Here is a 26998-nt window from a genome sequence, read left to right as displayed (position 1 = left end):
GTACTGTGCAAAAGGCTCAAGCACCTCTAATTTCTTTATATTTTGCTCTGAGCACGAGGCATAGGTGCATGGATGTGCTGAAACAGGAGCAAATATATATGAAAATCCACTGTTAGAGGCAAAAACAGAAAAGTCGATATTTGGTTTGAACGCCTTTATTCTGCAGCACAGCTGGAAGTTTCTGAGGACGCCGTGGAAGGAATAGTTAGGAGTAGTTCAGGAACAGTTTTGGACTGACGTTCTTTGGATGTTTCTGCCTTCTTGTTCTGTTCTCTGTCACGATGATCCGTCACTGCTTCATGATGCTGAAGTCTGGGCTCTGACGAAGCTGATCCGTGACTAGTATGTGTGTTTGGGATCATCGTGATGAATTTTATGCTGGATCAGAATCTGATGGTATTTTCTCAGGTTCATGATTCCTTCAACTTTAACGAGCTCTCCAGCACCTCTGGCTGAAGTGCAGCCCTGCACCGTGTCCGAGCCTCCACCGTGTTTCAGCGATGTCTGCAGGCAGCTGCTGCTGTACCTCGCTCACGACCCTCCTTACATGTTGATTGCTCCCTCAGTTCTTGTGTAAGTTTCATACTTCAGCCTTTGCTCTCTGTGTCCAAGCCACGCAGACATTTCTGTTGAGGCTTCAGTGAGCAGTAGATGGTTCAGCTGAAGGAACAGATCAGTCGTCAGGTCTCTGTTTTCTTTATGATGTGATTTTTAGATATTATTCATGTGCTGTAGTTTTTTGGAGCTCTGTCACTTGTTCTGTTCTGTATGGACACGCTGCACACCGTGCTGAGACCAAGTTTGCAGCTAATAGCACTTCTGCAGTCACCGTGCTTCTGCAGAAATGCTATTTTATGCCTGTCAGACTGTGTTATCTTTGGCATTTTTCATAGTTTCAGCTAAAGAAATGGAAATGAATGATGTGTTTTTGGCTTCTCGTAACAAAGAGCCTAAAGATAGAATTAAACCTTTGCCAGCTTTGTGTGTAGACTCGTTGGTTGATCTTCTGAGTTGGAGCCTTTTTATGGTTCGAGGACTAACTGAGTGAAAAAGCAGCCAAAGTCCAGAGAAAACCGTGACAGACCTTCAAAAAACCTCCAACTATTACTCAACACCACAAAAATTATGCAAACGATATGAAACCTTGCCCAGTTCTCATGAATGGGAGCAACTGGTTTTACAAGCACAGTTATAATCCTGGTCTCAGTGAGATTTGTTTTCCGTTGGCGTGCTGTGCGTGACCACTGGTGGACATTAGCTGCAGGGTTGGTATTAGTTCACGGCACCAAGTCCACGAATGTGTAAAACACAAAGTTTGATTTCACATAAAACTCTTTTATCCTCTCCACGAGTTCCTTGTGTATAAATAACTTGGCACCAATCAGGGACGGCTAATTCGAATCCACATTTTTCTGGTTTCTCCCACTTGGTTTCCAGTATTTTCTGCCTCCTGCTTCTCTCAGCCCACTCGTGGTTGTATTCCAAACCTCACGTCTCATATACCATCCCCACCCTCAGCCATGGAGTGCACTGAGAACCAACACACACCGATTCACCCCGTAGGGAGGAGAATGAGGTTTAGCCACGCCGCCCGAGGTCGGTCCTGGCTGTCAGCACGGAAACTCTGGAGACCGCCAGCACGGCTAAATTAGGTCCTCAGCTGCTTTATTAGCGCTGAACTCTGGCTCAGGTGAGGGCCTCTCCTCTCTGCCTGTAGTGTAACTGTAAGCTGGCTGGCCTACTTTCTTAACCCAAACTAAACACGCCCATGTTCTTCGTCCTGGACCGAGGCTGCAGCTGCTCTAAAGAGCAAAGATATTGTTGGTTTACTCCGCAGGACTCAGCCAGGCTGCTGAAGCGATGACTGGCCTGAAAATGCCACTGGAGCATTTAGCCGGTGCCTCTATTAAATGTGAAAGGAGGTTAAACTGCTGGGTGCAAATAAAGGGCAGAGCTCGCAGGATAAAATAGTCACTCTGATTAATTTTGCCCTTCAAAACTGCTTTTTATTATGGATTAAACGTCAAGTCGTCGCAGCTCAAACGCCGGTAAAATAAACCCTGTGAGGGGGAAAGCAAACAGCTTCTTTTCATTCTCCTTCGCACTCGGCGCACCGACTCGGTCTTCAGAGGTTTTCACAGCAAATGCTGTTTTATGTCTGTGATTAATGTATTTTTAATGGCCGTTTGTGAGCGAAGCACCCACTTCTCTGAACCTTAACACCGCTACTCGTGCCGAACTCTTGAGATCGACACGGAGAGGCGTGCGGATTGTTCGAGTGCCTCACAAACCGCATTTTTCTGCCAAGCTTCTCCTCCAGCACAGAGTTGACACAACTGGCAGTCCAGCTCACGAGTGCTCGGATGATATTACCCACTTCATCTTCAGAGTAAAGTGCGCCGAATAGTCAAAGTTTCAGTCGGAATTTGTGGCCGCACGTTCACCTGCTGATCTTTAAAACCAGCTAAACCAGTAACTACTGGAGTCTGACGGATAGCCGATGTTTTTAGGCCGATACCGGCATTCAGTGATTTTAAAAAGGGAAGCATTGATATATGAACCAGTTACACGACGTCTCCACAGCTCGGAGGTCAAATCATAGATGGGAGAGATTTTTTAAACGGTCTTTTTGTCACATGACCAGACAAACTCCTGGCTGATTAAAACTGCAGAGATGAAAGCTTTAAACCTCAGTGGGCTGTCCTCTTCCTCTGGATTCTGACAAAGCTGACAGCTGATTATATTTGGCCCTACATCCCGACTCTGGGTGGCTTTACCCCGGCTTCCAGGAACACTGGGAGGAACCTCGGCGACTGGGATATGTCCTTCAACACGTGCATTAAACAAATGTAGGACCGCTTCCAATCATCGACAGGATGATGCTAAAATTAGAAACATCTGCTCTCAGAGTGACTCTGTCGCCAAACGCTGATTGTTGGCGTGTCTCTCAGCGCTGGGTGCTAATAAGATAAAACTGAATTGAGCTGATGTTGATTAATTGCTAAAAACTCATAGAAACTTAGTCTGTATGCTACCTAAGCTTGGTGAGGGACCTGCAGACGTTACACCTCGCACAGCTTCCTAAAACTGCAAACATGCTTCAGCGCAGCGTGCAGGAATATGACTCAAAGCTAACATTTTTATATCAGCGTTATTAGAGACACGATGCTTGGTGCTCATGTGAGACTACAGAAGAGGCAGAAAGATGCTGTCTGAAGCCCTTTAATGTTGCAAAGATTAGAGGTCTTCCTGTTGGTCTGATTGTGAGTATTTGTGTGACTGCAGATGCCACAAGGAGTTGAGATAAGCTGGAATTCCGGTTCATCCTCTAGAGAAAACAGGATCTCATTCCAGTGAGGGAGTTTCCCGGTCAGAGTCCATTTCTCGAGCCTTGTTCCAAAGCTCACAGCGGGCCCTGCAGCCCGGGGTTGGGCAGTGATGACAGAGCGACTGCAGATGGACGAACATCAACACACGCCTGCACCTGTTGTCGTACTGAAAGCGAGGGGAGCCCGGCTCGCCACGTGGGGTTAAACACCCTGCGGCGTCGACATATTCATGAACAGAGCCTCAACTCTGAGACAAATCCAAGCCCCACGCATGCATTCACTGCTTAAAGCGTTCAGGAATCCAGCATATCATGTTCCGACCTGATCTAATGCGCCCACTGCGGGCAGCGATCTGTCCGGATCTGCTGCCAGGGTGCCGGTCTAAGTTTAGAGACACAACTGTGAGTGATTGTGGTTGGAAAGGAACGCCTTCCCTCCACAATCGGAGACATCTGCCTCTCTGAAACTGAACACTGCTGGGTGCTAATGCATGCTCATGCTTGATTCATGTGCTCCATTAGTTTCTGCTCGTTGGATTCGAGCTGTGATGAAATAAAGATTTCAGGAGGCTCTCTAATGGAGACCCGCCATGTTTCTCCTTGTTTTCTGTCATAATGGTGAATCTTTTTATTAAACACGTCCAGATTTTCAATTAATGAGGTCGACATTTGACCCAAAAGCTCAGGTTACACACTGCTCGCTTCTGTTTGGGAGGGGCAGCCAATCAGAAGAGGGTTGGCTTGAAGAAGGAGGAGCTTGTTTCAAACAGTTAAACAAACAAAGTGTTGCATTCATGTACATAAGGATTATTTTGAACTGTGAGTCATGGCGAGCTTCTCTGGTAGCGTCCGAGTTATAAAATCTGGGAATGAGCAGAAGGAATCTGACAGCTCCGGGGTGTAAAAGCGAGCGCCGGCATGTTGACTTTGTCTGTGACGGGATGTTTGCATACTGACACGACAGCGAGAGCAGCGACCTTATCGTGCGCTCGCCAGTGAGGAGAAGCATGCTCGAGCCTGCGGCCTCACTCAGCAGATCACATGGTTGCTTTGTCAGGACAGTCATGAGTTGTTCCAGAAGTTCGTGTGTGTTTCCATTCCACTCTGTTCCACTCCTGCAGAGCTCGGGGTAAACCCACAACAGGAAGTGAGGCATCAGTTGGCTGTAATGGCGCTGTGGCATCCCCCAAGTTTGTGCCAAGTGACTCTCACAGCTCCTTACAGAGCGGCTCTATTCTTAGCACATGTGCATGAAGCAGAGCTGCTGTTAGTCTCTGAGCCCCGTCGTTCCTCAGTGAAGCTGAACTGAGACTAAAGCGCTCTTATAATAACTGTGTCGCTGCTAAAGCTACGTGGACCAAACGCTGAGCTGGAACGTTCTCTTGAAGGTGGATGTTTCCATGTTTTCAGAGACAGACGTCTTCAGGTTTCATGTGGATAAGATGAGCGACCTCTGCTGGTTACAGTTACATCTTCCTGCTTTGTCTCTGTTTTAGTCACAAAATGATGGAGCACATTATATGATTTTTTTCTTTAGTCGGCTACATGAATGAATAAACAGTTGAATCATGGTGAAACAAATGTATTACTGGAGCCTTTTCATCACTGCCCAGTTCATTTTCGAGAACAGTCCAGTCCTGCGTCTCTATGCCAGCCACAGAGGCTGAAGTGCATCCAAATATGTTTCTAAATATCTCGATTTTCTGACTCGGTTTGTCAGCTGTAGAACAGAATTGGGGGAAGAGGACTGAATTCTCCTTTTATAGGCAAAGTTTAATAAGCTACACTTCCTCAGTGACTGTGTGGAAATCAAAGATGGACAGCGATGTTTGCGGCTCTACAAAATTCAAACTGCCTTCATGTTTTTATGAATTCAGCCATTGCACGTGTCAGCCCTGTGGGTCCCTGATTGGTGGAAATTCTCGTGCAATCAGCGCACACAGACTCTCCTGATTATTAGAGACTGTTGATGATAAATGTTAGTTTTCTATATGCGTTCTGTTTGCCGTCATCCTAAAAAGAGGCAAAATAACTCAGTGGATATTTCACTTACCCACAGGTGTAGTCCGGTGTCATTAATGGTGGACGGTTTACTTTCACTCACGCACAGCACGAGCCGTCAGCGTTCACGTGTGTTAGTTAAACATGTCTAATATTGTGGCTGTGACCATCAGTGATTAGGTTTTAGATCTCACCCTGGGTCAACACACCTGACTCACATGATTAGTTCATTACCAGACCTCTGGAGAACTTCAAGACATGCTGAGGAGGTCATTTAGCCGTTTAAATCAGCTGTGTTGGATCAAGGACGCATCTAAACCTGCAGGACACCGGCCCTCGAGGCCTGGAGGTCCCCACCCCTGCTCCAGCCGATGTGCTTTGTCCAGTGTTTTCCTGTGTCAGTACAGAGTCTTCCTCCATGGCCTACATGCTCGTCGTGGTATGAGAAGTAGCCACACCCTCACACACACAAACATTGGTAAAGCCGTTCAGCATTGTTGGGTTTGGAAGGCAGGAGTCTGTCTTTTCACATAGATGTATGAAATGTCTTTTAGAACGCCTGACGTTAAAGTCACGATGGGAAACACAAGCAGAGTCATTGATAAAGGCTTTCTGTATAAAGTGGGACTGACCCCACTCATGTCATTTACACTTGATAAACAAGTGTCTGCTGTTGTCAGATCCAGTTTTTACCAGCTTCGCCTTATTTCTAAGGCCAGGCGCTATATCCCGTATAAAGACCTAGAAAAGCTCATCCACGCCTTTGTAACGTCAAGGCTTGATTACTGTAATTCACTTTATTGTGGTCTCCACTCTTCCCTTTTACAGAGATTACAGACAGTTCAGAATGCTGCAGCACGCATTCTAACTAAAACCAAGAAGTTTGCCCACATTACTCCTGTCCTTGCTGATCTGCACTGGTTGCCTGTCAAATATCGTATTCAATTTAAAATTTTGTTGTTTACTTTTAAAATTACCAATAACACTGCACCAGCTATCTTAAGGAACTTTTAAACCCATATGCTCCTGCTAGGGCTTTAAGGTCATCCTCACAGTTGCTGCTGGTTCAGCCCAGATCTCGACTGAAATCTAGAGGTGATCGATCGTTTGCTCTAGTTGCACCGGAGCTGTGGAACAATCTCCCGATTGGCATCCGAGCGTCTGATTCTATTCATTCTTTTAAATCACGGCTAAAAACATATCTTTTTAAACTTGCCTTTTCTACCAGTTAAATGCTGGCTTGCTTGCAGTGACCTATTGACCTATTGTATTAAATTCTCTGCTTTCTTTCCATTATTGGTGTCTTTTATCATGGTGGTACAGTCTTACCTTGCTATAACCTATGTGCTGCAGTTTACTCTTATTGGTGGCTTTATCTGTGAACATAATTCGTTACTTTTATGTATTTGATGTTAATGTGTGAACTGTTTTATTTGTTATTGTTTTATGTAAAGCACTTTGGTATGCCCAAGGCTTTTAAATGTGCTCTATAAATAAAGATTGTTGTTGTTGTTGTTGTCATCATGTCGTCGCTGAAGGAGCTCGGCTGCCATTTTTGTGCTGCTTCATTTTCAAGGTTTTGTTTTGGACTCTAAACCCAGAGCTGCTGAATCGTAGTCCCGAGGCCGTCTCAGGACTACAGACCACCTTCCTCTCAGTACCTACACTCTGATCACGTTTATGCTTTTAGCTCATGTGGTAATGTGGAAATAAGACGAGCGTCAGCGCGAGCCGGACAGTAAGCATTACATCATCGCATCCTGGATTCACTCTGAGGGGAGACGAAGAAGAATCTTTTTTTTTTTTACCTGACTCCCAACATTTACACCAGTGGTCCAGAGCTGCACCGCATCATCCAATCACATCTCTTCACAACTCTTCTTCACACTCTCTCTCTGCTGGTTACCAAGGAGACAGTGGAGTCTGAGAAGTGGAGCGATGGTTTGGCGTGGATGTGTTTCTTTCTTTCCTTTCTCTTTTGGCATCCTCAGAGTGGAATTTTACCACCTGGACTCCTGATCGTCTGCTATCGTGCTGCAAACGTGCACGCTCGCAGGCCGTGCACGTGCAGCCTGTGTGCATGCATCCATGTAAAAGAGCAGTTGCGCCCGTGGCTGTGTCACCTGATCCCCGCCGTCCCACCTGTTCTCACCATTCTCTCTCCCTCGGTGATCCTGTAACTCCCGGCAGGTCGTGAGCACGCTCTCTCCTGCCAGGAATCTGTCAGCGGCGACAGGAAAACGTGTATTTCAGGACAAGCTTCGACCAGCCGGAGAGTGTCTCGAGTAATGAGCTGACCTTGATCCGAGTGGATCAGTTCAGGCTGCACCGGCAGAGTTTGAAAAGGAGGGTGGGGGTGTAATTAGTTTGTTGAACTGAGAAGGAAAGCTGACATGACGAGCCTTACGGTTACGTCTGTCCTCTCAGTGTGTCGCACCTGCACGCAGGTGAGCACCTTACAACTTTGCCTTCATTAAGAAAGTGGAAACGGTGGCACAGTCACACTTCAAACCTGCGAGTTCAGCATCGGTGAAATGTTTGGGGGCCGTCCATCATCCATCCGTGTGTCACGGACACAGATCCTGTGAGCAGGATCCAAACCGTTTAGTGCCGTGGCAGCGTTAGAGGAAAAGAGTTGGGTATGGTCATTGGATGAGTGGGAAAAATAAGACAGGAATTCAATGAAAAGGTGGAGGCAGACTGACAGATGGACGGGGGAAATGGGATCAGGCGACGGATGTTTCCGGAGTGGGCGCTGGGGATTAGTGCGAGTGTTTTCTGGGTATCTTCTTGCATCCAGACCCACCCGGCTGTTTGCTCGCTCGGTTCCCCGAGGTCTCTTACAGCTTTCAGCCATCACACACAGACACGGCCGACAGCTCCCATCGCCTGTTATACGTCTTTATGGACTTCAGCCCCCTACACACACGTGCACACATGCTCCGTGCACACACAGACATGCACACACACGTGCACACATGCTCCGTGCACACACACGTGCACACATGCTCCGTGCACACACACACATGCACACACACACGTGCACACATGCTCCTTCCGTCTCTGATTCTGTAGGATGTTTGCTGCAGTGCTGTGCAGCCTCCTCACCCTCTGCATCTGCCCTCTGCTGTTTTTGCTTTCTCTCTAATCTTGATTGATCTATTTGAAGAGTGGAAAAGAGCAGGAATCTGCTGCGTTCTCCTCTTTCTCTTGGCTTTCTCCTGTTTTTGTTTTTTCTTTGTCTTAATGCTTCGCTCTGCACGCTCCCTCTCTCTGCACCTCCTGCTCTGGTGTCAGCACTTCTCTCGCCGTCTTCATGTCGTTCATGCTGGTTTGACCCCCGTGAACCCCCGGCTCACTGGACTTGTTTTTTTATTGATACCAGCGTGCAGCTTTGGGACTGAGGTGTGACGCTCGATATGATGCACAATCACCCCTGAGCAGAAAAACCGTTTTGTGATGGTAAAGAAGCGTTTTTAGTAGATTAAAAGGTAGTTACTGTTTTGACTGAGACTCTCTTACTTCATATTTAAGAGTTACCTTCATTCTTTTTGTTTGGGAGACTCAGAGGAGGAAGTTTGGTATCAGCAATAAGTTTGCTGCTAACATGTTCCAGCAGCTAACCAGATACAAAGAGATGCTTAATGTGTTGAACAGACACTACTGTGGTGATGCTAAGCTAACTGCTGCTGGTCTTTTTCTTTTCTTAAACCTGATTGGTTACCAGCCCTGTGGTAGCTGGGATAGGCTCCACCCTGTGCTGTGGGTGTTTATGTTAGCTTAGGTTAGCATAGCATAGAAACAAAACAGAAACTTGGCAGCGTCAGGTCTTAACCTACATCTGCACTTTAGCTCACCTTCATATCTTCCTTTTAAAAAGGAGTTTTTTCTCACCACTGTTGCCAACTGCTTGCTTGTATGTTGCTGTAATATGATTGGAGGGTCTTCACCTTACAACAAAAAGCACCTTGAAGCAACTGCTGTTGGAATACAAATAAATACATTTATTATAAATAAAAGTGAATTGAATTCATGTCCAGGGTTGGTTTATAGCGTTTACCTTTTTGTGGCTGCTGTGACAGCATTGCATCATTTCCCAACTGTATGGTGTTTGAGAGACTGAGTGTGCACACAGGAGTGAGCACCTCGTTGATTTCTTTGATTAATAAATATTAACTTTGTGACAATAAATCAGCTGCCTCTCCACTTTCTTTCTGATCGTGTGTCATTGTCTTGGATAACTGATCTAAATCTTTAAGTTCAGTTTTGCGTTACTCTTTATCCCCCAGTGTTCCTCCTGCATGGTGTTTTGTCTTTACATCCACACATGCACAGCAGATCATGTGCATTTCTACTTGTATGAACACACGGCTAAAGATTTACTGCTGCAGAGGCCTGAGGCTGAGCCTAACCCATTTTTCTATATAAATAATTAATGACAGTCAAACATTTTTGAATGTTGCTCACAAATAAGGAAACAGTTTATGTCTCTATAACTAGAGCCAAAAAAGTAACGTGCACACAAGCTGACGTCTAAGACGTTTTGCTTTTAAGGAATGCCATCCTGGAATGATTTCATGCAGGGTCGTTTATCTTTGGTTTTTCTCAGTGTCGGTGAAAATGATCTCTGAAGCTGCTCTCAGGAATATATTTGAGCTAAAGAGCTTGGCTAGCTGTGTTTATGCTAAGCTAATTGCCTCCCGGCTTCAGGTTTATACTCGACATGACACACGAGATTGATATCGATCTTTCTTATCTCGCGCCCAGGAGAGACGCAGATGATTCCTAAAACGTGAAGCTGAGCCGAACATAAAACTAAAGCCGTTTCCTCTCCTCGTGTTTCCACAGATGCAGATACTCGACAAGTTCCCAATTGAGGGAGGGCAAAAAGACCCGAAGAAGAGGATCATCCCATTTCTCCCAGGTGATAGCCTGCTCCTGAGCTCTCGTTATCTGAACAGGCTCCCATATTAATAATGTATGACTGGCACTCGCAGGGCGTCTGTGTGTGTCTGTGTGTGTGTGTGTGTGTGTTACTGCTGATGAGGCATTATCTGTGACTTTCAAATCTCAGCTGTGTTTTCGTGCCTGTGCGTCTGTGTGATGTTCATTTTTGGATGTGGAGAGTGTCTGAGTCACATTATGATCGTGCATGAATGTGATCACTGGATTATGCTGTGCTCGCGTGTCTGTGTGTGTGAGATCGACAACACGCACACACACACACACCCGTCACATTCAGGTTGATGGTGACCTGCAGCGGTGGGCACGATGCTGCCTGTGTGTGTCCGCCTGTGTGTGTCCGCCTGTGTGTGTCCTCCATGTAGATTCTCCAGCTCTGTGTGTGCTCAGGCAGTAAAAGGCTTCTGTGTGTTCACAGCAGTTTATTTTGGTAACCGCTCTGTTTAAGCTCCGCGGCCAACACGTGGTCCCAGCATCAGCTTTATAGCCCCCCCCCCACCCTCCTCATCCTCACACTCACAAACAAAACCAATCTAGAAACCCACCAAACACAAACCTCCCACTTTGCTAGAAAGCCAGTGGCGCCACATGCAAACATAACCGACTGTCTGCGGATGCACGCTCAGCTCGGACTCTTAATGGACTCTTTCAGTCTGAAGTTGCAGGACAACGTTTAAGTTTCAGAGCTCGGCAATAAAAATAAAAAAAATCACCAGGCGTGCAGTTTTTCTACTGTTTTGTGTATGGAAGCCAAAAAGCGCCAAAAAAGATTAGATTATTAAATAAATGTAAAAACAAGAGTGTTTGGGAGCCCACACGGTGAGTGGGTTTAAATTAGTTTATATTCAAGAGGAGGCTCACGGCCCCACAGCAGGGACTGTGGATATGTTCAACATATAAGGTCCACTTAGCTTCAAACCATTCTCCTGTCGCCACACTGAGCTCTGAGATCTTCTCTAATGATCACGCTGTTTCCCTGAGCCGATTGGTCAGTGAGCGGCTGTTTAATGTGTGCTGAGCTCCTCGTTGGCTCAGAGGCAGCTCAAGCTCAAACACCTGCACAGGACCAGAGACGGTAACATGGAGGCTTCAGGTTCTGTAGAGAGAATATGTGCAGTTAGATGGTGTTTAAGGTCAAACTTTTCAGGCTGCAGTGAAACAGTCATGTTGTTGTGGCCTCTGGCTCATTTGTCTGATCAACTGAAAAGGATCCTTTACAAAAGTGCGACTGAGTGAAAGTTACTGTATGATCTTTGCATTTATATTCTGGTATCACTGCATGTCTTCATGCAGCATTTAGCATTTGAAAATGTCTGCTTCTCTTTACTGTGTGTGTGTGTGTGTGTGTGTGTGTGTGTGTGTGTGCGTCACAGTGTTGACTGAAGCCTCGTTGCTGTTGTTGCTGTAACATCACATTAGTGCTGCTCCAGCTCCAACGTTGCACTGTTTTTGTAACTCACGGGGAAAATGGGACTAAAGTCTGTGCTGGAGGATTCCCCTTTAAACAGTAATTCCAGGGTTCCTCACACAACAGAGTGCACGACCCCGGGCCTGCCGGGGTGGGGGGGTGACACAGCTGGAGTGTGGGCCTGAGATGTCATTCATTACTGACATCTCCTGACAGGTCTGAGTATTACAGGAAGCTTTGGCTGCTCTGCAGAATCAGCTAAATGTGTATTTTTAGGGATGCTGTGCATGTCTCCAGTATTTACTCTCCTTTCCTCTGTTGGCCGTCACCTCCATCCTTATTATTTTTTGTCCCCTTTCCTCCCCTTCCAGGCAAAATCCTGTTCCGGAGGAGTCATGTGCGAGACGTGGCCATGAAGCGGCTGCGTTTCATCGATGACTACTGCAGGGTAAACGTCCCTCAGCTTCTCGTCTGTCTGTGGGGGGGCATCCCCGAGCCTGTCAGGGGTCAAGGGTCACGATCCGTGCTGTCTTTCACACGCTGTTCGGGGGGGGGGGGTGCATAAAACTTGCACACCTTAACCCTGGAGAACCCACTGGGTCAGAGCCGACCCCATTGGTTTTCTAGGCAACCCACGGGGTTAAATTTGACCCCGTGGGTTCTCCAGGGTTAAACTGACCTCCATTATTTTAAAGTCCATCTCGCTAACGACCTCCTCCCCTCGTTTGCTGGTTTTGTTTCCAGCAACAAAATCAACATAAAAGCGACGAGCGTTTGTAGTCCTGCAGCTCCAGAGTGACTTTCCTTATCACTTCCTGTTCCCACTCTTATTAGTTTTTTTAATCCTCCATCGTGCCCTCCCCCTCTTCCTTCCTTCCTTCCTCTTGGCTCAAAGCTGCACGAGCAGAAGGGAGATTCAGGCTCTGATGTTTGTCTCACGCATAATTATGCAGCAGTATTCCTCGCCTGTGTCAGGCAGGGTTACCCACAGCATTAGCTCAGTAATTGGGACTAGTTTAAGAAGCAGTTCCACACATGTGAAGTGAAGCTGGTCCTCAGCTCAGCACAGGCGAAGGTTCACACAAAAGCCTTTTCATTATCCAAATAACCTAAAGCGCTCCAGTGTTTACAGTTGCTACAGCGAGCTGGTGTTTTTCAGCCAGCACGCCGAACTGTTTACTTCCTGCATCCTGTTTATGAGGCAAACACAGAGGAAGAGAAATTATTCTCCAAGGATGGGCTCCCCGGAGCCTGCAGGGTGGAAACCCGGCCGGCTGCGGGTGCACGTGGCCTCTACTGTGGATAATATAGGATCGGATGAATGAAACATGAAGGCAGCTCAGACTGTGGCAATTTAAATAAAAAGCCTACGCCGTACATATGTTGTGTATATTTCACGGTCCAGCACGCCGAGCTGTACGAGAGTCACTCCTGCAGCTGGAGCCAGTCCCATCATTAAATATAGATATTTAGACTGACATGTGATCCTGTCTCTGACTGCGGGCTGCTTCTGTGTATGAACAGTGATTGATTGTGTGTTTGTGTTCTGCAGATGTGTAGCCAAGCACACACATGCAGTAGTCTGCATCATTCAGCTTATATTGAGTAAATATAAAACAGTTGCTCCAGAAACAGAGATCTAAATTTAAACTGATGTTATTTTTATTTATAGCACTCAGTGGGAGAAATACAAGCTGCACATAACTCTGCTATATTTCCGCTTTATAGAGATTGAAGTCCAACAATCTGCTGTATGTCTGAGAGCTGGTGCCTTAGACCTGCAGTGTCTCTACTGACCAGCAGGGGGCGCTGGCTCTGAATGCCGATGATTCTAACTCTACTCATTATTCTGATGAGTTTATTAGCTCGAGCACTGTTTTCAAGTCTTGCTGAATACAACATAATGTGCGTTTTGTAATTTATTGTCCCGTTTAGAGCTGAGAAAGGAGGAATCAGGGTTTGCTTTGAAGTCTCTCCTATATGATTCTTCATTAATCGTTTCTATACAGGTCATGGTTTAATATAATAAACTTATTTTCAAGCTCAGGTAGAGTCTGAGGATGAAACTGTGGAGCGTCTTCAGAGAGGCGCTCACTGTCACTCTCTCTGCAGGCACTGGTGCGACTCCCTCCTCAGATTTCTCAGAGCGAAGAGGTGCTGCGCTTCTTCGAGACGAAGGCTGAGGACGTCAACCCCCCCGTGGAGTGAGTGAAGCACACTGTGGACAAACACCGCACACACAGGTTCTGTATAGGCTAATCCGCTGGCTAATTTCTGTAGCTGAATCAGCTTGACACACCCTTCCAGGTGAAAGTGGGTGTGGCTTAGATTGGCATCACTTTTAAAGGAGGGCTATGACATCAGCATTATAGAAACTTGAAGTGTCGCTCTTCCTCTCAAAGGTGAAGAGTCGAATGTAAAAGCATTTAAATCCACAGCTGCTCCATGTTTCAGGGGTTTAATCACATGACCAGCTGGTGTCATGTGTGGCGCCACTGTTAGCTGAGCGTAGCTAACATCAGCTACTGTTTGCTAGCTTTACTGTATGACAATTCCATTGTTTGTCACTAAGCTAAATGTGTTATTAAAGCAGCTGAATAACTAACTTTGTTGGCAAAGTGAAAATGTGTCGTTTAATTAGCAACATTTTGATAACCATCCGCTGCATTAGCATGTAGCTAACTGTACACACTTCATGGCAAAGGAAGCTAAAATCATTTAGATGGTCATGCTAATTAGCGTGTAGTTTGTCGTAGAAACACTCGTGTGAAACAGGAAGTTTTTACTGTTTCTTGGTCAAATAAACTACAAATCCACACAGGAAGTTGAGCGTAGCATGTTGATTAGATTGCACAGGTTTACAGCCGAGATGCCGCCACAGGAAAAGCAGCTTGTTTGCTCTGCCTCCAGCCTGGATTAGTCTATGCAGTACACACACACGCACACACACGTGCATGCAGACACTGTAAATTGCTGGCACTAATTGCATTGCATGCAAACATGATGCTAAACGACGGAGTAAATCTCGTGTGTTGATTGATAATGTTCAGCTCAGATGTTCCAGTACTCCCAGTACTCACTGGCTCAGCTCATTGCCTCTCTCTGTTCTCGCTTTCTAGTCTATTCCCAGTTCGGCTCTTTCTCACTGAGTTCGTTAAAACCTCCTAGCAGGCCAGGCGGAGAGGGAGGGAGGGCTGTTGTAGGGAGAGCAGTTGATGGATGTGAGTGTGGGAGGAGGAGAATGACTGGTTTCATAGCAGGAGATGGCCCCTTTGGGTAGTTGTTAATTAGAGAACACTCTCCTCTCCAAACCTCAAATGTCAGTATCACAGTATTCACTGGTAATGTGCTCCTGTGTGCCGCTCCTGCTCCATCCAGGCTCCTCTTCTCTGCACGCCTTGCTCACTGACCTCTTGCTTTCCTGTGTTTGCCAGTAACGGAGCGTCTCTCCTCGCTCATTTTCCTCCTCCTCCTCTAACTCTTTGTGTCTAACTCACCCTCGTAAATTCAAGTGTGCTTAATTGACGAGACGGCTCAAGGTTACAAACAACGGCGCCGACACAGTCGTTCTTCGCTCAGCTTTGGTCCCCTCGCCGTCCACACTCTGTCACACCTGCGTTCTCATCTCTCCCGTTTTTCTCATTTGACTTCTGCTCCTCCTCCTCTCTCCTGTATGCCCAGTGCATTAAGAAATCCCATTAATCTTGTTGCCAGAGTATGTGGGAGATGAAGTCATACATGTGGAGCATCAATAATGTGTGCAAGCACTGGCCTCATCACACGCAGCCTGTTATCCTCCATCTGTTACACACAGCGGTATGCAGAATTACTTTGAATACTTAATTTAGCTCGTCTGAAACTGAACGGATGCCAAAACAAGAAGCAGCGCATGAAAGTTGTTAAAGGACTTTCAAGGATGTGCGAAACACCGACTAACAAAGAGCACCAGGCAAAGTCTGTGCACACAGAATGAACGGGGGTACAAAGGTTGACCCCTGAGGAACGCCATGGTTAAGGGGAGCACAGGCGTGCTGCAAACCTTTGCTTACGTAGCGTGCATTTCAAACCTACTGCTGCCACTGAGCAGAGCTACAGTCAGACGAGCAGCAGGGGTGAACAGCTGCAGTTCCTCCAGTGGCCACTTGGAGGTCAGCTCTAAAAGTGAGTCAGTCTTCATAGACTCCATGTATAGATTTCCCCCTTCATAGCAACCATATAGATGATTATGTTTATTATTTTGACTAACTTGTCTGTATTTTGTTAAGACTTAAAGTTGTTGTAGTCCCACTGAGTGACAGGTGTAGCTGCTAGCTCTCTGCTAAGCTACACCTCAGCTAACTGGGTCCCTGAACTGGACCAGTTCACGTGTTTGTGCTGTTGGAGCCTTTTGGAGCATTTTAATAACACCATGTGACCAATAATATGGCTGCTGCGAGGTTACTATAGTGACAGACCTTTACAGAAACCTGTGCTTCAGTATTGGTGAGTGAAATTCAAGGATTTGAATTGGATGTTACAGAACACTAATTAACAGGATTTGTTATTATTATTGGAGCTAGCTAATAGCATAGCAGTCCAGCCTCCTCCAACATGGTCAGTGATGTCTTTTAAAAAAGCCACATGGCTGTTAGAGCTGAGGATAAAAGAAAGAAACACCTGCTTTGTTGCTCTGCATGGAGATTCGGTTGGACTTGAAAATGAAAATGTGATTTTTATGGCAGCTCTGTGTTTACAGGAAGCGTAGCTAGGACAAAAATCTGAAAAGCACTTTTCTTTCCTGCTTTCACAGCTGTAAATTAAAAGGAAATGCATTTCCCATCAGAGAAGAACATCGCAGCACAGTTTCCCTTTTATTTCATCACAAGATGAAGTTAAAGGGGAATTTAATTGTAACAACCAGCTGTTCATCCTTACAGAGGGCTCTCTTTCTAATCTCCCTGCCTTTTACCAATTCGGGGCGATCGTGGCTCAAGAGTTGGGAGTTTGCCTTGTAATCGGAAGGTTGCCGGTTCGAGCCCCGGCTTGGTCAGTCTCGGTCGTTGTGTCCTTGGGCAAGACACTTCACCCGTTGCCTACTGGTGGTGGTCAGAGGGCCCGGTGGCGCCAGTGTCTGGGAGCCTCGCCTCTGTCAGTGCGCCCCAGGGTGGCTGTGGCTACAATGTAGCTGCCATCACCAGTGTGTGAATGGGTGGATGACTGGATATGTAAAGCGCTTTGGGGTCCTTAGGGACTAGTAAAGCGCTATATAAATACAGGCCATTTACCATTTATTTATAAGTAACCATTTAATTTGGGTATTTCATAAGAAGAAAGCCAAATCAATACATTAATATTTAAAAACAATCAATGTGCCCAGCGTCAGGGCAACGAAACCCACATTTGAACTCATTTTCCAGTGAAAAAAGCAAAGTCTCATTTATATTCATTGATCACGCTCAGATTGAAACCAGCTATAAATCATAAGTGAATCTAAATGGAAACACACGCTCATTTAAGGTTTATGCATGAAATTTCTTGAATGTGGCTGTGGAACGACGGAGCTCGCAGGATGTGAGTAAGCGCTGCACTTCGGGTAGATTTGGATAAAATGGAGCTCCAACCTCTCCTGGCTGCTCGGTGTCCCTGCAGGCGCTCGCGCCGCCTTAATAACAGGAGGAAATACTCAGGAGGGTGAAGCGCCCGCCGTCTGCTTTAACAAATAGCTCTGCTCGGTTAGTTAGACGTCGTGATCCAGACCACTCGACTTGTGTCTCGGCTAAATTGGATGGGCTCCTTTCATTCCCTACCCATAATGCATCTGCTAAATGAAAATAAACCATGGGGGGAGGGTGTGTTCGGCAACCAGAGCGGCCATTGATTCCAAGCCATGATTGGATGTGTGTGTTTGTGTGCCACAGTGAGTGCTGTGGAAGAAGAAGAAAGGCGGCCGAGCAGCCGTGTGAACACACCCTGCTGTGCGTGTGTGCGTGTGTGTGTGTGTGTGTGTGCGTGTGTGTGTGTGTGTGTGTGTGCGTGTGTGCGTGTGTGTGTGTGTGTGTGTGTGCGTGTGTGTGTGTGTGTGTGTGTGTGCGTGTGTGCGTGTGTGTGTGCACTTTCACGAGTCAGGTTTTTAGATCAGCTTTGGACACTCTTTGTTTTCACTGCCTGCTTCACTCTGTCGTCGCCCGGAGCTTTTCCAGCAGTTTTCCAAGGAAGCATCTGCAGAATTAAACGGAAACCTCACCAGCAGGGGGCAGCGCTTTACTAGTGGATATTTCTTTGTACCTGCCCCCTGCCTGCCTGTAAATACGAATGTGTAGGGATACAGTGACTCACTGCATGACACAAAAGTACCGTCTGGTTATTTCAGATCTGTTCAACAGGAGTCACAGACTCTGGGACATAAAGTCACATTTTAAAGGTTTTCAAACTAATTTAAACACATACGTTTAAAATTGGGACTTCCGGGCACCTGTTGGCAACTTTTCTGCCAATCTGTAGTCCAGCAGGACCCAAACATCCTCAGCTGATCGAAGGCGAGGCTGCCTGGTGGAGCAAGGTGGCCTCATCCATTTTTATATGGTAGCACCTCTGCAGACTATCGAGTATTAAATAACAAGCAGCAGGAATAAACCACCAACACTCTCAACTAAAACTCTCACACTGGGGCTCTTAGGAGTCGAAGGTTCAGGTGTGATACCTGAGCAGGTCCTACAGGTGTGTACAGTAGTGGTTTCCTAGCAGCAGCTGAGACGATGTAATGAAGGGTTTGATGCTTTTTGCAGCTGAACTTGAAGAAACGTTTAAAGTCGTTGAGTTTTTTGGGACCTTCATGTCTTAAGTTAAAGATGGGCTGTTGCTTCTCGCTATGAAATGGATTCCAGCAGTACCTGAGCAGTTTGCAAAACCAGCTCATTACAGCAGAGAGTGCAGGAAAGCCCACAGTAACTATTGGCTCCTGTGGTGATGGTCAGATTTCAGACACTGCAAACCTGCGGTGAAGGTCAACGATGGCTGCTCGGAGGAATCTGAATCATCTGTTTGTTGTGTTATTGCTCAGTTCGGCTTTCCTCTGATCACTCCCACAAAAACAACAACAGGACCGAAAAGGCTTTGAGTTTGTCCAGACTTTAGTCTGCTCGTCTACTTCCTGTCACTTTCACACATTTATTTCTTTAAAGCAGAATTTTTGAGCAGTTTTATAATATTTCAGAAATTGTAGCCAAAAAATGTTAAATGTTTCAAATCACTGGACCAGCCAGCTTTGATGCTTCATTTTTCATGACCTATTTAATCCAAATATGAGAGGTCTTGAACTGTTTGTTAATAGGCCTAAAATATTGATGTGGATTAAGCGGAGGATTCTCCACTGAGCAGCATCAGCACCGCTGCTTCCCCGGCTGCTGACGAGAGCGTTAGCGTTACAGCCGAGAGTTATTTTAGCCTTTTGTCAAGAATTTGCGCGTGATAGGATAACTACTGAAAATGTTGACCTAAACAAGCGAAGCATCCATGGAACTGGAGATCTAAAGTTTATTTTCTATAAAATTCAAATATAAGTGCACTTCATGTTATATAGATGTGTCAGTGTAGCTATAAATGTCCTCGCTGTGGAGGTGAGTGCGGTGACTAATTCTGTGATGTCACAGGAAACTGTATAACGGCGCTCTCTCTTGGTTGTAGATGCTGCTCTCTGCTTTTATCCAAGCTGTGAAATACGGTTGGCGTGCAGACGTCCTCGCTGCCTGGTGCTTCTTAAAATGCTCGACACGCTGCCAGAAGGCGCCACTAATCTCTGAACACTCTGAACGCCCGCACGTGTGTTTATCTCCTTCCCCACTTTTCCTCTCACCCCGCGTAACGAGGCGGCGTTTTGATGAGTCGACATAATTTGGTACCCGAGTGCTAATTGGAAAGAAAGTGAATGACGACAGTTTCTCATCAGCTTCCAGCCGCAGAGAAAAGAACGAGGAAGGGAAGCTGACGGGTGCACGGGCCCCGCTGTGGGGAACTGTTCCCCAACACTGATGAAAGGACCTGATGTTTCGGTCATCATCAGAATACTTTTGATCAGACTGAGCTTGGAGCTGATTATTAGACTTCTGTGCTGCTGGACCTGTTTGGTAGACACTGTGTATCTGAGCGAGTTTGTCAGGTTTTCGATCACATATGGGCCGACAGGTTTGGAGCATCATGATGAAAACTGCTCAGATACTGAGTGACAGCATCCTGTGAGGGGCTTTGAAGAAGTTTGGACGATATCTCTAGACGTGGCCGAGGGTCCAGAGTGTCGGCGGTCTTGTGGATCGTGTTGGTTCGTTAGCTTGCGTCGAGGTCGTTCACTGGTCTGTTTGAAGCGACGCAGATGAGAAGGAATCTCAGCTGGGTGCAGGGTGGAGTGATGGAGGTGTAGTATGTTCAGGTCTTGTTCTCAAGTGACGGCAGAGATGGATGCCACGCTGGCCTGTTGCAGTAACCAGAGAGGCGGAGCTGTCAGTTTACTGGAAGGAGACCAGAGGACAGATCCAGGACATGAATCTCAGACCTGGAGGAGGTGACTGGGGAGAGCGAGGTGTGGACATCTCTGCTCCCATGTCCTGGGTGGGTAGCAGAAAGCAGATTAATGGATGGATCCGAAACCATGTTTATGTTTAAGCAGAGCTGTGTCCTCGTCCTGCAGTCTTTCTGCCATCCAGGAAGCATGCGTCTCCGTCCTCTCGTCCTCCCAGTGTCCCGTCTGCTGTGAGCAGCAGGCAGGCGATGTGCTCACTCACCCGTGATGGATAAGCTGCTTCAGTATCAGGGTCAACGGGGGTTAAAGTGTGTCAGAGTGGCGAGGAGCGGTCAGCTGAGCGTGCGTATTTATTGATCCGTGCCAGAAACGGTGACCTCGTGCACCTCACACAAAAAGACACGCAGCATCATCAGAGAGGGTTTTCTTCTCCACGGCTGAATTTCCTGCACGTTTGCAGCTACGTCAGCGCGCCTCTCGTCTGCTCTCGGCTCGGTTTCTTTCCCGCCGTCACCCTTCACGGATGCACTCGTTCACCCAGATGCAGCGTCTGACTCACGAGCACTCGCACACTTACTCGCTGGGCGCTGTCAGCCGGGGGAGGGAGCTTCCTACCGTAATAGCTTTGGGAGGGCCTGACTGCACGAGAGTGTGATGAATAGAGCGGGCCGCGGCAGCTGAAGCTACCCTGGTGATGAAATGTGTGCACTTTATCATTTCCTGGAAAATGAGGAAGGAGAGCAGGAAAGGAAAGGGGGATGTCCCTCGGGGGGAGGAGGAGAGCAGGTCAGAAAGGAGGTAGGAGGGACGTTATGGATCCGCTCGTGACGTCTTATTCTTTATTGGTCCTTCATAAAAGCTCATTGCCTTAACTGTAGTCGTTGTGCTTCTGCTATGAAAGATGGAATCCTGTGATCTGATTAGAAAAGGAGCCGCATGCCTGGCAGGGCGGCGCAGGAACCAGCGCCATCAATCAAAGCTCCAAAAAGAGCGGAGACCCCGAGCGAAGCCCGCCGTCACGCTCTCCGCGTGTGAGCGTCTAAGCAACGTCGACCCCTGCCTGCAGAGGAGCGTACTGCAGCGCGGTCACTCTGAGCTGATGTCACTCTCCTGCAATCATCAGCTGCTCCTTTTTGAAGTCCGGCAGCCTTCATAATAAATGAAGTTTTAATGGAGCTTTAGTTGGATCGCCGCTCTTCTTTTTTGTTTGCTTTTTGATGCGTCGAAATGCCCTGAAAGAGAAAACCGCAAACATGTTTCTCTCCTGTGATGCAAAAGCCCGATATCAAAGCAAAGGCTTTGTCTTTGGAGCTTTTATGTCTCCAACACATCATTTTTACAACTACACGTTTTTCACACACAGGCAACGGCTTAACTCCTCCGAACATCAGACTGACGCCTCTGCTCTGGTTTCCAGTCTGTGTGCTAACGATGCTAAATGATGATTACTGAGGTAGAAAATCAGATTTTTCTTCATGTGACAGGAAAGTTTTTGCACTACAGCTCAGCTCAGAGTCACGAAGAACAGAAGAGTCCACCTGAGGAGCCCTGATGCTGTAGATCGTGGCGGTTTGAGCGCCGGCAGGGCTGACGTCACTTTTGGTTTAGTGTTTAAATGTGTGAGCGGCCTTTAGGACAGTAATCTCAGAGTCGTTCATAACTCCCTAAAAACTGGCCACACGGTGGCGTACTCTGCATCACAAACCCACTCGGTGGAGCCCACGCCTCCCCGGGCTTCATGTATAAACGTATCGAGCGTCTGGCCTCGTAGCCGAGCCTCTCTCTGTGTGAGATATATTTCCACCGTGTGGAATTTCTCGGCCGGCCAAAGCTTCCTGCCCTCCTCTCCGTCTGTTTTCCCCTTTTTTCTGAGACATATTTTATTTCCTCTTCTCTTACTTGGCGTTTTTCTCGCAGATCTTGCATTTTTATCGAGTCAATTTGCATGGCCACGGGCAGCGATTTGTTTTATCTGTCGGGGCTCACGGTTGGTAATCGTATAACTATCAGCTTAAATGGAGAATCCGTCCTCTGCGGACCATAACGTTGACAAATCACTCTGTTATTATGCGCATGCTGTATTTGAGCCACGGTGAAGGCATCGCCCGCCGCCCTCCTATAGGCCGTGGTGATGCTGTCATCGATCATCGTGCCCCTCGCAGCCCTCTCTGTGAATACCAATAGGCTTTGACCTTGGCTTGTGTCTGGCGGGGAAGAGATGCTGCAAGATTATCAGATTATTGCTGGATAAGGCATGAACTCGTGTGATTGGTCAGTTTTCGGGCTCCCAACAGGGGGCTGCTTAAGCGGCAGCGTTACCCCTGGTGATGGGGCTCGTTGGGAATAGTTGTGGGCGATGACATGTTGGTGTAACGCAGAAGGTCGGCTCTATCACCGACAGGAGACGGCCTCACATCCAACATGCTGGTTCACACCATGTTCATGACATTCTTCTTTTATTGAGGTCAGCGGGGTTAAAAGGTCGGTCTCTGTTCCCTCAGAGGAACGTCCGGAGTCACAGGCTGAGCTCATCTCCAGATTAAAATGATTCTGCAGTCCAGCCTGAATCACAAAGAGCTGTTGGTACAGGTTTCCATTTAAACTTCATTCAATAACTGAATTCTGTGAAGCCCTGGGTGGACACACAAACCCACAGTGGTCACTGAAATATGGGAAAGTGAGCAAAAAGTACAAATGTGCTGCTGGTGAACTTCAGGCGTTGCTTATGAATCGTGATTCATCAGAATCATAAAATAAATAATGAAAGCAGCCTGAGCAGAAATGATGGCGCACAGAAAATGTTAAACACAAGTCGATGATAAAGTGGGCGTGTCCTTAGCATCACAGGTGTGTGCCGTCTCAGGAGATGGACACAGAAATGTTAAAGGTGAAGGCGACGAGGCCGTGTCCGAGCAGCTCGATGTTCCTGTGACGACCCCTGACCTCTGACCCTCATGATCCAGGTCATGATTTCTGAGCTTGCTGCTGAGGCTGAGCGCTGAATCGCTCTGCAGAGCGTGTTGAGGGGTTTTTAAGATCCAACATGTGAACCTCAGGCTGAAACACTGACCTCGAGTCTCATATTTCATTCACTCGTTCATTTTTCTTCCATGTGCAGTCCTCACCTGTCTGCTGCTTTTACCATATTATTACATGGTAACGTTACAGGACAAAATCAAACATGAGATGGTGTCAACTTGGAAAAAATGATGGAAAATTCATCGACGGATAATAAAGGAAACACTTTTGAGTAAATGATTTTGCTGTTTTCCCGATAAGTCACTGAGACGCGTGCGGTGGAGAGGATCAGGAGGAACCAAACTGAGTGCTTGAGCCTTCAGCTGCCTGCTCCATGTCACTAAGTGCATCTCTTCTGTGCTCGCCAAGTGTGACGGCGCTCCCGCGTACAAAGCGGTTAATTGATTCCTCCAAACCCATCTGGACAGCTAATGCCCAGAGTGAGCCTCAGTCTTGTTGTGGCCCCGAGAGTAATGAGGGGGTCCTCGGGGGGCTTAGAGTAGGCGGGCTCACGGGCGGGAGGTTGGAGCTGAGGTCTGGATTTGACGAGGCTTAGCGATGACCTCGGCGGGGAGGGAAGCAGCGAGGGGCTGAGGCGATAATCTGGGGAAGTGTTTATTTACTGGTGGTGCAGGGCAGCCTAGCAGGAGGCCAATGAGAATCATTAAGTCGCATCCATTATGCTAATAGTGGTAAACACATCGATTAGCCCTCTATCTGCCAGCCCCACTCATACGCTCTAATTAGGAAATCCATCGTTTCTCATCCACTAAAAAGTTTCTTTTGTAAACTGAAGCCGCTGAAAATCAAACAGCAGCTTTAGGACAAGACTTACAAGCAGATACCAGGCACCTGTGACCTCTGACCTCACTGCGCTGGAGCTGCTCGTACGTGTAATTCCTTTCATAACACGAGGTCGCGGTGCTAAAGACGTAGTATTTGTTTAGCTCCTTTAGTCATGATGGTTTTCTTTAACGCCCTGAAACCAGCCTGTTGTTGAGAATTCGAGCGGAAAAAATCGAATATTCAGCAAATCTTTCACCCTGGACTGAACCTCTCAGTCAGCTGACCGCGTGCCACACGGCTCGCGGCGTTTTTTACACGTCTGTTTTGTTTCGACAGTCGATGCTGAGCGCTCAAAGCTCTGGAAATGATAAGAAGTTCCCTGAAGTGCTCGCGCTGTCCTGTGACTTCTGGGCAGTGTGCTGATGTTTCTGTTCTCTCTCTGCTTTCCTTTCACACTGAACGCCGTCATTTATTTTGACTGTCGCGAAAACACCGCTGCTATCAAAACAACATCCATTTTTAATGATGCATGACTGATCGCCGTGAACATCTGTGCGCTCAATGATCTGTCATCACAGTTTGTTACAGAATCTCTGAAAGCTCATCAACAACCTCTGTGAACTCTGTCACAGGGACCAGATGAGCATTTTCTCCCAGCACTGCTTCTACACATGACCTCTCACCTCCTGCTTCCTCCTCTTCTCACCTCCAGTAGATGTGAGTAGAGAGCTGGCTGCTCCAGGAAGTGTTTGATTTCAGCCCCGGGACTCTGGTCACTGGCTAAGCTCTGGAGCCTGTGTTTCTGTTCTCCCAGCGTCTCTTGGTGCTCTTCCCCTCGTTTGTGGCCTAACACTTTACAGATGCCTCCAGATCCATACCTCGATAAATAAAGCAAAACTAGCCAGCAGCGCTCCCGCTGGCACGTCCTGGTTTAGTGTTAAATGTTAGCTGTTCAGCCAAAAAGACTCTTTCTCTGATTCTGCTGCAGACTCTCTCTCTTCACAGTAGTTGATGTTCTGCTGCTGTAATTAACTGCTCTGTGTCAGTAGTGCTAATCAGTTTGTATTTGGAGTAATGTGCCTGTTGAGCTGTTTCATGCAGGTCTGAAAGCTCACACATGATACCAGCTCACCTTTATTTTGACGGCTGTGAACAGACATGCTGTCAGCAGTTACTCTGTTAGGATCTGATGGTTTAAGAGGCCTGTGCGAACGTCTACAGCTGGACCAGGACTCGCTCACGTCGCAGCTTCTCTCCTGATTGGAACTTGTTGTTTAGAGCGTTTCAAGGTTGTATTTGCCTTTCGAACCGTGCACAGCGTGAATAGCTTAACAGGCTCCCAGGGAGCTCGCTAAAGCAAAGTACTTTTCATTCTGCTGCTGTTTTCCTCGAGGAAAACCCTCATTCACTGGCCCTGTCCTCACCTCCTCCATAAGTTACAACCAGCCATTTCCAGGTCTCACACTTGCAGCTATTGTGCTGCCACTCGGTGGAGATCGTTTACCGTTAGCTTGTTCAATTAACCCAGCAGGCATCCAGCATGTGTATGAAGCTTGTGGCTGATGGAAAGGTGATCCTTTTACATACTGGGCCGTTTGGATTTTGCCACACAGTTCCTGTGTGAGTTTGGCCTTTCAGTACAAAGGGAGACCTGTTAACCTCACCCTGACTCCAATGTTGTGAGGCTTAAAAACATTTAACGTCCAACCCTGCATCAGACATTTACGTTCTCACGTGCACCTCTGTTGAGTAACGTCCAGAGAAGTGCATGGCTGCATGGCCGCAGGGCTGCAGGGCTGCAGGGCCGCAGGGCATGTGTGAGAATGATGTAAGACTTGGGAATAAAAATAAAGGTTATTTTAAACCGCTGCAGATTAGGTGGCTAAAAGAAGAGCACCGTGCATATGGAAATATGAACACGGCACTTAACATTCCCTGGAAATGTAAAACATTCCCTCGCACCCCAACAGAGGATATCGGCATCTTTCAAAGCCACGACGGAAAATCCTGAGTGAAAAGGGCAAACATCTTGGCAGATATCCTGCCCGCACTGAGGCTCGGTCATTCCGAGGCATACTTTCCACTTAGACCCATCCAGACACTCTAACTGGTTGGCCACTGGCAGAAACGATATCCGCTCCCCGTGTTTTAGAGGTCGTGTGTCCCGTGTAGCCCGAGATGGATGGGATGAGATGAGGGGTCAAGTCCTTGCTCACTCTGTGTCCCACTTTGGTGACAATGAAGCATATTCTGGTTGCTAGCACGCAGCGATCTTGGTGGAGATAAAGGCTTTATTCATGTGCTGCGGGCGGTCACAAAGAGGCAGATACAGCTCATCAGATCACAGGGGACTGGAGGAAGGGATGGAGAGAAGAGAGCGCAGTGACACGACGAATCAGGAGCTGCTTCTTCAACCAGGCGTTTGTGCCTGATGTGTCCAGCCGGGACCCGAGTGCAGCCGAGAGAAGGTGCTCATTAACCTCGTGCAGTGACGGGCATCGCCTCCACCGCCGGCCACACCGGCCCCCCTGCCCCGGGCTGCTTCTGCCCTCGTCAGTGTAATCAGCCGTGCTACATGACCAGATGAAGCCCCTCATTAATGAAGTGTCACAGGGACCGCCCACGCCACCTGTCCAAGTAAAGGACATCTCAGAGCTGCAGCTGAACCTGAGAGTCGTTCATTTGTGTGTGCATACATGTAAAGACCACACATGTGCCCACATGCACTTATGCACAACATACTGGGACCAAAATCTGCACCAGCTGAGCGCCGTATACTGGTCAATACTGGAAGATGGTCCAGTGCAGTGACGGTTATTACTTCAAGACTTCTTGAGCTGTAATCAAGGTTCAGTTGAGCTGTGTGTCTGTGAACACAACGTGTTGTAACATAAGCAAACGTCGTCTCACCTGATGAGTGAAAACGCTGCTTTGAGTCACTGGTTTGGCACCAGTGGGGTAAACACCAGCTCTTGAGCCAAGTTGGCCAAAACTTGGTGAGACT

At 47.3% G+C, this 26998-nt stretch overlaps 1 protein-coding gene across 6 annotated transcripts in view; it reads left to right on the top strand.

Moving 5' to 3' along the window:
- The window catches only part of sh3pxd2aa (SH3 and PX domains 2Aa), a 99054-nt gene that overhangs the window by 22724 nt on the left and 49332 nt on the right, over nucleotides 1-26998 (top strand). For all 6 annotated transcript variants that reach the window (XM_004538694.6, XM_024802725.2, XM_024802724.2 and 3 more), the window contains exons 3-5: nucleotides 10178-10253; nucleotides 12071-12147; nucleotides 13812-13903. In XM_004538694.6, the coding sequence (XP_004538751.3) occupies nucleotides 10178-10253; nucleotides 12071-12147; nucleotides 13812-13903 (245 nt within the window). The remainder of the gene's footprint in view (nucleotides 1-10177; nucleotides 10254-12070; nucleotides 12148-13811; nucleotides 13904-26998) is intronic.

This window comes from Maylandia zebra, linkage group LG6 (genome assembly GCF_041146795.1).
Source record: "Maylandia zebra isolate NMK-2024a linkage group LG6, Mzebra_GT3a, whole genome shotgun sequence".
Classification (NCBI taxonomy): domain Eukaryota; kingdom Metazoa; phylum Chordata; class Actinopteri; order Cichliformes; family Cichlidae; genus Maylandia; species Maylandia zebra.
Note: the sequence above shows the minus strand (reverse complement) of the source record. Positions and strands in the feature narration are given on the sequence as shown.